The sequence below is a fragment of the Elephas maximus genome, chromosome 13 (assembly GCF_024166365.1).
Source record: "Elephas maximus indicus isolate mEleMax1 chromosome 13, mEleMax1 primary haplotype, whole genome shotgun sequence".
Lineage (NCBI taxonomy): Eukaryota > Metazoa > Chordata > Mammalia > Proboscidea > Elephantidae > Elephas > Elephas maximus.
The window spans coordinates 36,483,106-36,496,879 of NC_064831.1; the positions used below are offsets into that span (position 1 = coordinate 36,483,106).

Genomic DNA, 13,774 nt, shown 5'->3' on the forward strand with positions numbered 1-13,774 from the left:
TTTTCAAAAGCCTATTTTATACATATAGTCTGACTGGGCCTACGCATTGCTTCTTTCTGTGACATACTAGAAACCTTTACGCAGACTGGAGAAAAGACCTCACAAGAAGATAACATTTAAAGCAAGGCTCGGGCAGCAGTAACTTATGACCCAAAGGGATTGTTCTTTTTCAACAGATTAAACTATGGAATGCATCCAAGAGGAAAAAAAAATAGGGGATATGAAAATATATTACAGCTACTGTCAGTGCACCTGTGAAAACCAATATTGCAGGTTTTAGCCAATGGAGCTGGGATTTTGAATTTTAAATAAGAGCCCTATAATCTGGCAAGTTACCGTGTCTCAACCTTCACTTCCATAACTATGATAAATACCTAACACCAGTGTATTTCAAAAGACTATGATGACTCTACAGCGTGTGTCAAATATAAAAAGGGAGGTGTACAATAACAAAAAGAAAACCTCAAAAGAGTATAACTCACAAAAAAATCTGATCGCAAATTCAAATTCTACCACCTTTAAGCCTTCTCCATTTAACATTTTATCACATATAGTTCACTCTATCAGATATTGTTTGGGCTTCTGGCATTATCTCACGATATCCCTTCTGCCAGTAATTTCCATATAAGTATCTTTCTACATGAAACCATTTCCAACCTGCTCATCTTTCCAAATCTGCTAGTCTTCCCTCAACCTTTTGTAACTTAAATGCTTCTATGTTTCCATAGTGTTTTGTTCATACCATTATTATTATATTTGACGATATAGTGAGAGGTGTGTATGCCCAAATATTTGCTAGAAAATTGGCTCCTGGGTGTAGGAATTCTGTCTGTTGAGGTTCTACATATATCCAGTGTCTACCACTGCCTGGTTCACAGTAGCCAATACATAAATGTTTGTGAATTAGTTAATGAATGTATTTCATTGTCCCTGTTCTTCAACTTCTAAAAGGGAAAAAGTATTCTACTTCTAAAAGGGAGGAAAAATTAAAACATCTAATGCGGTTTCTGTTTTTAACACAGATTACCATAACGTTAAGCTAAATTTTTCACGTGAATATTTCAGTTTATGCACAGTATCAAACACAAAACTGCTTTTATGGGCCTCTAATTAGTACTTACTGGCTGGAACAATGAAATCTCCATGTAACTCATAGGTCATGAGAGGTTCCGGAAGACTCCTGTATGAAAAAGATAGTTCAGAATTACCAAACAAATCCAAACAGTCCACCTCTGTGTGTATTTTTTATAGAAGTGTGGTAAATATATTGCACATTTTTTAGTTAATGTGAAAAAACTTCCCTAGGAAATACCTTTGCATATCAAGACAAAACATAAATCAAACAGATCACATTATTAAGTGCTACTCGTACCAGGTACCAGGCACTGTGAAAGCTTCAGCAGTCACAGGCCCCTACCAGATCTAAACACACAGTATTTCATATCTAATCTTGGAAAGTACTTTTACAAACATCTGGTTTTATATATGAAACTCCTTCCAAACAATATATTTAAAGGTAAACATTCTACCCAACCAAATGTAAGCATGTAACTTTGAAAATGATCTCTAGGATATTAACTGAAGATGGCACAAAAAGTATTAAAAAAAAAAAAAAAAAACTTAAACCAAATCCTTTCCTGTCATGTATCTCCATTGTAAAAGTCAGATACCCATTTTTGGTTTATGCCAATAAAACAACCGAGAGATGTGAAATAAAATTAATGACAATGTGAAAAATATGCAGACCTTTTAATTTTCTCTGAAACTGAAATGATTACATAAATGGTAGTATATTTTATCCTGTTGTCAAGAGGATGCTAAAATTAGTCAACCTTGCTACATATTTTAAAATTTAAAAGACCAGATCTCCTAACTTTATAAACATTCCAGCAACACTTAGGCAAGTATCAATCTGTATAGTCTTTCTAGAGGGATACATGGCAAGATATTAAGAACCTTTCAAGGGTTTATATCTTATAACTCAGAAATTCTTCTTCAAATGTTCAAAAAAAAAAAAAAAACCAAGAATCCACACAAAAAAATTTAAGCATATGCAAAAGCCAAGAATATTGCCAGGGATAGAGAAGGTCATTTCATACGGATAAAAGGGTGGCTTCATCCAGAAGACAAAACGCTTTTAAATGCTAATAGATCTAGTAACAGAGCTTGAAAGTACATGAATCAAAAAATGATAGAACGGCAAGGAGAAAGAGACAAATTCACAACTCTAGTCAGAGATTTAAAGACCTCTCTCAATAAGTGATAGAACAAGTAGACAATCAGCAAGGCTACAGAAGATTTTAATAAAACTGCTAACCAACTTGAACTGGCATTCCTAAATAACATCCACCAAAAAGCAGGCAGAATATACATTCTTTCCCAGTACATATGGAACATCTGCCACATAGACCATATTCTGGACCATAAAACAAAACTCAATAAAGTTAAAAGAATTCGAGTCATACAAAGCATGGTCTGTGATTACAATAAAAACTGAATTAGAAATCAATAACAGAAAGATGTCTGGAAAACTCCAAATAAAGGGAAATTGGAAGTATTACGAACTGAATGAAAATGAAATATTACAACACATCAGAATTTGGGAGATGTTGATACAGCAGTACTTAGGGAAAATTTATAACACCAAACACCTAGATTAGAAAAGAAGAAAGGTCTTAAATCAGTTAATTCACTTTCCACCTTAGGGAGCTAGGGAAAAGATTAAATCAAATCTAAAGTAAGCAAAAGAATGGAGAAAGATCAAAACAAAATCAATGAAATTGAAAAAAAAAATAGAGAAAATAAATAAATCCAAAAGTTGGTTCTATAAGATAATCAATAAAGCTGATAAATTGAACCAGAATGACTAGAAAAAAATAAGCGAAAATAAAGATCAACAATATTGGGAATGAGAAAGGTGACATCACCGCAGATTCTAATGATAATAAAAAGAATATAAGGGAATATTATGAACAATTGTATGTACATGTATTCAAAAATTTAGATGAAATGGATAAATTTCTTGAAAGGCACAAACTACCAAAGCCCACCCAAATAGAATTAGGCAACCTGAACAGTCCTATATCTATCAAAGAAATTGAATTTATAGTTAAAAATCTTGCCATTACCAAAACTCCACACCTAGATGACTTCACTGGTGAATTCTACCAGACAGTTAAGGTAGAAATAATAACAATTCTATACAAACTCTTCCAGAAAATAGAATAGAATGCTTCCTAACTCATTCTATGAGGTCAGCATTGCCCTGATACCAAAACCAAAGACAGTACAGTAAAACTACAAATGAATATCCTTCATGTACATAGATGTAAATATTTTAAATAGTGTTAGCAAATCAAATTCAACAACATATATAAAAACAGAGAGAATACTATATCCTGTCCAAGTTAGGTTTATCACAGGAATGAAACACTGGCTTAATGATTTTTTAAAGTCAACAGAATTCACTATATTAACAGTCTAAAAAAAGGAAAACTATATGGTCATCTCAATAGACAATTCAGGAGAAAAGATGGTCTTTCCCACAAACGGTGCCTGAACAATTGGACGTCCATATGCAAAAATGATCTCTGACCCATACCTCATACCTTGTACAAAAATTAACTCAAAATAGATCATAGATCTAAATCTTAAACCGAAAACTATAAAACTTCTAGAAGAAAATTTTTGCGACCTTGGCTTAGGCAGAAATTTCTCAATACAACGCCAAAAGCACAACTGGACTTCATCAAAATTAAAAACTTCTACCCTTTGAAAGACTATTAAGAGAATGAAAAGACAAGCTACAGACTGGGAGAAAACATCCGCAAAACATATATCTGAGAAAGGACTTGTATTCATAATATATAAAGAACTCTCAAAGCACAGTAATAATAAAAAAAAAAAAAACTGATTTAAAAGTATTTAGGCAAAAGACATGAATAGACACTTCACTGAAGATGACACACAGATGGCAAATAAGCACACGAGAGAATGTTCACTATCATGAGTCATTAAGGAGGCATAAATTAAGTATAAAATGAGATACCACCGCATACCTATTAGAAGAACTAAAATTGAAAACACTGACATATGAAATGGTGGCAAGAATGCAGAGGAAACGGAACTCTTGTATATTGTTAACGGGAATGTATAGGGGTACAACCACTTTAGAAAACAGTTTGCCAGTGTCCTAAAATGTTAAACACACCCCTGCCACATGATCCAGTCATTCCACTCCTACATATTTACCCAAAAGAAATAAAAGCATATGTCCACTCAAAGATTTATATGCTAATATTTTTAGTAATTTCATTTGCAATAGCCAAAAACTACAAACAACCCAAATATTCCTAAGAGGTGAATAGATACTAAAAACTGTGGTGTATCCATACAGAAGAAAACTAGCTAGTAATAAGTAGGAGTAAACTACTGGTACATACTACAGTGTGGATGGGAGCCCTCATGGCACAGTGGTTAAGAGCTCAGCTGTTCGAATATCTAATTATACCAAGTGAAAGAATACAGATTTAAAAAAAAAAAAAAAGTACATACTTTATATGATTCCACTGACATGAAATTCTGGGAAGCGCAAATTAACGTGTGGTGACAGGAAGCAGATCAGTGGTTGCCTAGGGATGAAGGAGTGAGAAAAGAGGAGCAAGAGGGAAGAATTTCCAAGTAAGACAAGGAAAGTTTTTTGGGAGATGGACGTGTTTACTACCTTAATTGTGGTGATGGTTTCACAGGTATATACAGCTGTCAAAACTTATCAAAATGTACATCTTACGTATGTGCAGCTTACGGAATGTCGATTGTTATTTTAAAAATAAATAAAAATGGATACAAAAATATGTTGGTTCCTTGAATACAATTTAGGATACTGTTTATAGTACGCACGAAGCCTTGGTGGAGAGTAGTTAAGTGTTCAGCTGCTAACTGAGAGGTCAGCCGTTTGAACCCACCAGCTGCTCCATGAGAGAAAGATGTGGCAGACTGCTTCCATAAAGGCTACAGCCTTGGAACCCCCACGGGGCAGTTCTACTCCGGCCATAGAGCTGCTATGAGTTGGAATCGACACAAAATGACAACTATAGACAGATAAACAGTAAAGCAATGGTAAAGAAAAGCTGTTAGTCTCTTCGTTCCTCTCCTCCCTTTCTTCCCTTACATTCTCATTTAAAGAAGGAAAAAAAAAAAAATCAACTGCACAACAGCCTGCATTAAAAAAAAAAAAAAAGGACCAATCAGAAGTAAACCCTTTTTGGCAGATTTTGTCTCAAAAAATGGACATGCAGGAAGTAGCAAAGAATGAAAACAGTTATCAGGCATAGAAGGAAAGTTACAGTCTACTGAAATGCAAAGAATAAAAAATGAGAGACCTTAAAAAAAAATAGAGAGCATTCCTTTTTCAATAAAAATGATTTCATATCTAAGTATCCTCTTCAGCTACTTATATCATTGCCGTATGTCTAGCTAAGCAATGCAACATAAAAAAATAAATATTGGAAATGTTGGAAAAGCAGTAATAAAAGTGACAAGTTCACCATGTAAAATTAGTTATCTTGAGTCACAGTATCTCTGACTCCCACCTGACGTATATTTGAGCCACCCATTTGCCACCCATTGGGATCTGTCTGGGAATATAAATCACGATATTTACCTAAACTGGAGTTTCCATCACAAGAAGTCCAATTCCAATCTCCAGGCTTAAAAAGAAGTTTCCTCCAGGACAAATCATTTTATTAGAAATGTCACAAAACAGCTAATTTGTTCCCTTCACAGTAGGAAACTTATAATAAACACACTGCTGGAAATCATATTTACAGTCTCCAAAGACAAGGAATCAGTCAAACCTGGTATTCAGCCCCATAAATACCAGAAATATTAAAAAAAAAAAAAGCTCCAAATCAGCAGAACAAGAGAAATGCCATATATAGGTCAATTGCACATTTTTTCTTCTCACAGTCACTGTAGGTTTTGCTTCTTGTTTAGCTTGGTGTTTGGGGGAATTCAGGAGCCCCAGTGGTGTGTAGAAGTTAAGCATTCAGCTGCTAACCAAAAGGTCAGTGGTTCAAATCCACCTGGGAGAAAGATGTGGGAGCCTGTTTCAGCGAAGACTGTTGTTGTTAGATGCTGTCAAGTCGATTCCAACTCATAGTGACCCTGTGTGCAACAGAACTAAACACTGCCCAGTCCTGCACCATCCTCACAATTGTCGCCATGTTTGAGCCCACTGTTGCAGCCACTGTGTCAGCCTATCTCGTTGATGGTCTTCCTCTTTTTTGCTGACCCTCTACTTTATCAAACATGATGTCTTTCTCCAGGGACTGGTTGCTCCTGATAAAGTGTCCAAACTACATAAGACTAAGTCTCCCCATCCTTGCTTTTAAGGAGCATTCTGACTGCACTTCTTCCAAGACAGATTTGTTCATTTTTCTGACAGACCATCATATATTTAGTATTCTTTGCTAACACCATAATTTAAAGGCATCAATTCTTCTTCGGTCTTCCTTATTCATCATCCATGCGTGAGGTGACTGAAAACACAATGGCTTAGGTCATGTGCACCTTAGTCCTCAAAGTGACTTAATAGAGGTCTTTTGTCGCAGATTTGCCCAGTGCAATATGTACTTTGATTTCCTGACTGCTGCTACCATGGGCATTGATTGTGAATCCAAGTAAAATTAAATTCTTGAAGACAATATTTTCTTCGTTTATCATGATGTTGCTTATTGGTCCAGTTTTGAGGACTTTTGTTTTATGTTGAGGTGTAACCCTTATCAAAGTCTTTGATCTTCATCCGTAAGTAGTTCAAGTCCTCTTTGCTTTCAGCTAGCAAGGTTGTGTCATCTGCATATCATAGGTTGTTAAGGAGTCTTCCTTCAATCCTGATGCTGCATTCTTCTTCATATAAGTCCAGCTTCTTGGATTATTTGCTCAGCATACAGGTTGAATAAGTATGGTGAAAGGATACAACCCTGATACACACCCTTCCTGACTTTAAACCATGCAGTATCCCCTTGTTCTGTTCGAACAACTGCCTCTTGGTCTATGCACAGGTTCCAAATGAACACAATTAAGTGTTCTGGAATTCCCATTCTTCGTAATGATATCTATAATTTCTTATGATTTACACAATCAAACGTATTTACAAAGTCAATGAAACACAGGTAAACATAGTCAAAGAAACACACCTTCAGCCAAGATCCATCTGACATCAGCAATGATATCCCTTGTTCCACATCCTCTTCTGAATCCAGCTTGAATTTCCGGCAGTTCCTTGTTGATGTACTGCTGCAACTGTTTTTGAATTATCTTCAGTAAAATTTTACTTCCCTGTGATATTAATGATATTGTTCGATGATTACCACATTCTGTTGGATCATCTCTCAAATGGGTACAAATATGGATCTCTTCCAGTCAGTTGGTCAGGTAGCTGTATTCCCAATTTGTTGGCATAGATGAATGAGTGCCTCCAGTGTTGCATACGTTTGTTGAAACATTTCAATTGGTATTCCATCAATTCCTGAAGCTTTGGTTTTCGCCAATGCCTTCAGTGCAGCTTGGACTTCCTCCTCCAATATCATCAGTTCTTGATCATATGCTACCTCCTAAAATGACTGCAAGCCGACCAATTCTTTTTTGGTACAGTGGCTCTGTGTATTTCTTTCATCTTCTTTTGATGCTTCCTGTGTCATTCAATACTTTGCCCATAGAATCCTTCAATACTGCAACTTCTTCAGTTCTTTCAGCTTCGGAAATGCTGAGCATGTTCTTCCCTTTTGGTTTTCTAACTCCACGTCTTTACACATTTCATTATAGTACTTTATTTTGTCTTCTCGAGCCGCCCTTTTAAATCTTCTGTTCGGCTCTTTTACTTCATCATTTCTTCCATTCGCTTTAGCTACTGTACATTTAAGAGGAAGTTTCAGAGTTTCAGAGTCTCTTCTGACATCCTTTTTGGTCTTTTCTTTCTTTCTTTCCTGTCGTTTTAATGATTTTTTGCTTTCTTCATGTATAACGTCCTTGATGTCATCCCACGAGTTGTCTGGTTTTTGGTCATAAACGTTCAAAGTGTCAAATCTGTTCTCGAATTGGTCTCTAAATTCAGGCAGGATATATTCAAGGTCGTACTTTGGCTCTCATGGACTTGTTTAGTTTTCTTCAACTTCAATTTAAACTTGCACATGTGCAATCGATGATCTCTTCTGCAGTCATACCCTGGCCTTGTTCTGACTGATGATATTGAGCTTCTCCATCGTCTTCTTCCATGGATGTAGTTGATTTGAGTCCTGTGTATTCCATCTGGTGAGGTCCACATGCATAGTCATTGTTTATGTTGTTGAAAAAAGGTATTTCCAATGAACAGGTCATTGGTCTCACAAAGTTCTATTGTGTGATCGCTGACGTCATTTCTATCACCAAGGCCATAATATCCAACTAGTGGTCCTTCTTCTTTGTTTCCAACTTTTGCATTTCAATCACCAGTAATTATCAATGCATCTTGATTTCATGTTTGATCAATTTCAGACTGCAGAAGCTGGTAAAAATCTTCAATTTCTTCATCTTTAGCATAAGTAGTTGATGCATAAATTTGAATAATAATCATATTAACTCGTCTTCCTTACAGGTGTATGGATATTATCCTATCACTGATAGCACTGTACTTCAGGATGGATCTTGAAATGTTCTTTCTGACAATGAACATGATGCCATTCCTCTTCAATTTATCATTCCCAGCATAGTAGACCTTATGGCTGTCAGATTCAAAGTGGCCAATACCAGTCCTTTTCAGCTCACTAATGCCTAGGATATCTATCTTCAAGTGTTTCATTTCATTTTAGACAACTTTCATTACCTTACTTCATACATTTCACCTTTCGATTATTAACGGATATTTGCAGCTGTTTCTTCTTATTTTCAGTCACACCACATCAGCAAATGAAGGTCCTGAAAGCTTGACTCCATCCATGTCTCTGAAGTTGACTCTCCTTTGAGGAGGCAGCTCTTCCCCAGTTGTATTTTGAGTGCCTTCCATCCTGAGGGGCTCATCTTTTGGCACTATATCAGTCAATGTTCCACTGCTATTCATAAAGTTTCTACTGGCCAATTTTTTAAAAAATATATCAACTGTTCCTTCTTCCTAGTCTGTCTCAGTCTTGAAGCTCCCCTGAAACCTGTTTACCATGGGTGACCCTGCTGGTATTTGAAATATCAGTTGCATAGGTTCCAACATCACAGGAACACGCAAGCCACCACTGTATGACAAAGTGACAGACGAATCGTAGTCTGTGAAGATTACAGCCTGGGAAACCATACGGAGCAGTTGTACTCTGTCTCATATGGCCACTATGAAAGAAAAGCAACTCAACAGCAATGAGTTTGGTTTTTTGGGGTTTGAAGATTTGGATATTTCCCTCCAATGATGTGGCTGAGTTATTTGCTGTGAGAAGAGTTCAAGGGCAAGGGCAAGGGCTTTACTGGTGAGAAGCAACTCTGCATCATGCTAGAAGTGGAAGAGCTGGGATCCCAACCCAGGCAATGGTGAGAAAGAGCTCTGCATCATGCTGGAAGTGGAAGAGCTGGGATTCCAATCCAGGCAAGCTGGCTACAGAGGCCACCATGCTGTGTTACCTCCTGTGCTGAAAGAAATACACTTGCTTGGGCAAGGCCTATGGAGCCAAAATGATGGTAAATAAAAACTCAGTTTTCTCCCATTTGGTGGATCACCAGAAAACGTGTCAATTAAATGCTAATTAATGCATTTTAGGTGCTAAAAATAATGTAACGGTAAAGAACAGCAGTGTAACTTTCAAATTTCCCAAGACATGTGCCATCTTGTAATTACTTTATTACATTCAGGCAGAATATGTAAAAAAACCAAACCCATTGTCATCGAGTCGAATTCAACTCATTGCAACCCTATAGGACAGAGTATAACTGCCCCATAGGGTTTCCAAGGACTATTGGTGGATTCGAACTGCCGACCTTTTGGTTAGTAGCTGTAGCTCTTAACCACTGTGCCACCAGGGCTCCTGTTAGTAGTAAAGTTATGTAATAATTCCATCTCATACTGTTGTTCTGTAGGCAATGTTTGCTTATAAGTAGAATTCAATAGGGTGAAGCAATGTAATGAGAGAAAAAGGCAGAAAAAAAAAAAAGAACAGGAATGAGAGCTTCAGAGAGTATCAACAACCGAAAAGATACTGTATGTACCTGAAGGAAAAGATCACCTAGTTTATCAAACTAATTCTTCCTACAAGGAAAAAGGAAAGGACTAGGTAGAGCAGAAATAAAGCAGGGATTTTACTACAAAAAACCTAGATTTTTACTTAGTTTTCTAGCCATAGCTGAGTGACGCTGGTCAACCCCTTTAACCGTACTAGGCATGAGTTTACCAACCAGTGAAATGGGCTAAAGGAGTCCCTGCACGGCACAAATGGTTAAGAGGTGGAGTACTAACCAAAAAGTTGGAGTTTCAAGCCTACTCAGAGCCACCTCGGAAGAAAGGCCTGGCGATCTGCTTCGAAAAGGTCACAGCATTGAAAAGCCTACGGAGCACAATTCTACTGTGCACACACGGGGTCGCCACGAGTCCGAACTGACTTGACAGCAACTAACAACAACGATAAAATGCGTTTACAGCTACCTCCAGTGAACGCCTCACCCATGTCTTCCTCTGGGAGGGGGTGTGCTATCCCGGCACTACAGGATGTTTAGCAGTCTATCCCTGACATCTACAAGTTAGATACCAGTGGCGTCTACCTCCTTCCCCCACGCCCCATCATAACAGCCAAAAATGTCTCCAGATATTGTCAAATATCCCTTAGGCAGACAAAATCATCCCCAGTTGAGAACTACTGCTCTAATATTTTAGCAACAGCCACAGTTCTAGATGCTGGGGATACAGCAATGAACAAGACACATAAGATGCCTAGCCTCAGAAAGCTTACATTCTAAACCCAGGGTGGTGGCTACCAAGATTCATTTTTACCACAATCCTCATCTAAACCAGTTAGTCACTATCAGTGGCAATCTAGATATAAGTGCATGGATTGAACCTTAATTTCACCCCTTTGTTGACCGGGGATAACAATAGTTTACTTAATAGCTGTGTAAGAAGAAATTAAAAACAGTGACTTAAAACACTCTGCTTCAACTGGACTAAACCAAAAGCAAAGAAGTTTCCTGAATAAAGGGATTGCTTTGAAGGCCAGTGTAGCAGGGGCGGGGGTTTGGGGAAAATGCTTTCAGAGGACATCTAAGTCAATTGGCATAATAAAAATCTATTAAGAAAACATTCTGCACACCACTTTGGAGAGTGGCATCTAGGGTCTTAAATGCTAGCAAGTGGCCATCTAAGGCATCAAATGGTCTCAACCCACCTGGGCCAAAAGAGAATAAAGAACACCAAAACTATAAGATAATTATGAGCCCAAGAGACAGAAAGGGCCACATAAACTGAGACTACATCAGCCTGAGACCAGAAGAACAAGATGGTGCCCAGGTACAACTGATGACTGCCCTGACAGGGAACACAACAGAGAACCCCTGAGGGAGCAGGAGAGCACTGGGATGCAGACCCCAAATTCTCATAAAAAGACTAGAAGGACCCCAGAGACCGTGGTCCCCAGATCTTCTGTTAGCCCAAGACAGGAACCATTCCCAAAGCCAACTCTTCAGAGAGGGATTGGACTGGACAATGGGATAGAAAATGGTACTGTGAAGACTGAGCTTCTTGGATCAAGTAGACACGTGAGACTATGTGGGCAGCTCCTGTCTGGAGGGGAGATGAGTGGGCAGAGGGAGTCAGAAGCTGACCGAATGTGCACGAAAATAGAGAGTGGAGGGATGAAGTGTGCTGTCTCATTAGGGGGAGAGCAACTAGGAGTATGAAGCAAGGCACATATAAATTTTTGTATGAGAGACTGACTTGATTTGTAAACTTTCACTTAAGGCACAACAAAAATTAAAAAAAAAAAACAAAACACTTGACTTAAATTAAGTACTCTAAAATAGGTAATACAGACCTGAACCCACTGATAAATTTTAGTGTCATTAAACATGGGAAACCAGAGAGCACAGGCCTCCTGATGTGATACAACAGGAAAAATACAGCACCACTATGACATATTCTTGAAAAACAATAACAATGACAACAAAAAAACTTAACCTGGGTCTAATAAAATCTATAGATCTAATAGTTAGAGAAAACATGATTCGTTTACAGGCTAGGGAAGCATGTTAAATGGCACCATGAGGATACCATCAGCCTCTCTAAAATGTAGAAAATTTTCTTTTACAAAATGACCTAAGTTTATCAAATAAATGCCTGTGTGTGTTGCAGAGGGGGATGGCCTGTATGAATTAAAACAGACTTAAAACACAGTCATGATTTTTTTTTCATTCTTTTACTCATTTTAATTTTTACTCTCTACGTACTTATTCTTCATCTAACCCCAAGCTGTTTCTCATTAATACCTTCATTTATTTTTAATAAAGGATGATGACTCATAAAAATGTTGAATCTTTTCTAATTCCAGTCCTAGATATTTTCTGTAATGAATGCAAAACTTAAGTTTATCTTCAAAGCTCTTTAAGTGTACTTCTTTTCAAATAGCTTTGCACTTGATGAATTATCATCATAAGGCTCTGCATTCAAGCAGTTTAAACTTAAGCTAAAAAATCTTCCTTTTTATCCTAAAACTTAGTAAAATACTGTACGGAATTCAATGAACATCCTTTTTTCTCAGCATTTCATAATGTTTAATTTCTGAAAATCATGTATATAATAGACACCAATTTCAAGACCCAAGTCAATTTCAAAATCATCTAAGGTCTTTTGCAATTTACCTAAAAATTAATGTTCACCATTAGTTACCTTACTTTCAGGGACACTATTAGGCACCTCATAACTTTTCTTCTTTTTATAGGGTTTAATTTAAACATTGATATTTAAGTTCAGAGTCAGCATCTATATTATGCTAGATATCTAAATGGTCTACTCTTTTCTTCTGTTACTGAGAGATGGCTTACCTCAAATACTGTTTTAGGGCACTTGTTATCGTCTTCACTTCCCAGTCAACGGAATTCTCCAGGTCCACCTCATTGCATGTTTTTACATCTAGTGAGCAAGCAAGAATGAAAAAATACTTAAAACCTTGAACATTCAAAGGCTCTCTTGACTGGCTCACAAAGCTCCCATTTTTAAATAGCCAAAGCACAAACAATCCTATGGTTTCCTACAAAAACATTACATATAATTTCTCATACTACTATAAACCATGTGCTATTATTAGACATTTCTAGTACTTCAGAAAATCTGTAGTAGAGATTAGAGCAAAAGAACAAACATTGAGCTGGAAGCCAGGGGGAAACTGAACATGGTTCAGCATTTCAACGTCCACAGCTGCAATTCATGTACCCAAAACCAAAAATCAAACCCATTGCCAATTCCGACTCAAAGCAGCCCTATAAGATAGAGCAGAACTACCCCATAGGGTTTCCGAGAAGTGGCTGGTGGATTCGAACTGCCAGCCTTTTGAATAGCAGCCAAGCTGTTAACCAGTGCACTATCAGGACTCCAATTCATGTATACCTGCTGTTATTATTATTAATTATCATCATCATCATTATTATGGGTGTTATTATTACTACTAAAGGTATACAGTCAATAGTCATGACACAGAGCATGTGGCATTTTCACTGTATGTGTGCATCTAACTTGTTTGAGGTGGTGTTATCGCAACCACCCTGTGTTATGACAGGGGAA

The 13,774-nt window shown here is 37.3% G+C and overlaps 1 protein-coding gene across 2 annotated transcripts in view; it reads right to left on the bottom strand.

Moving 5' to 3' along the window:
- Positions 1-13,774, bottom strand: part of ARHGAP10 (Rho GTPase activating protein 10) — a 367,040-nt gene that overhangs the window by 123,922 nt on the left and 229,344 nt on the right. For both annotated transcript variants that reach the window (XM_049905921.1, XM_049905919.1), the window contains 2 exons: positions 13,039-13,126; positions 1,122-1,180 (listed from right to left, as the gene is read on the bottom strand). In XM_049905921.1, coding sequence (XP_049761878.1) covers positions 1,122-1,180; positions 13,039-13,126 — 147 coding nt within the window. The remainder of the gene's footprint in view (positions 1-1,121; positions 1,181-13,038; positions 13,127-13,774) is intronic.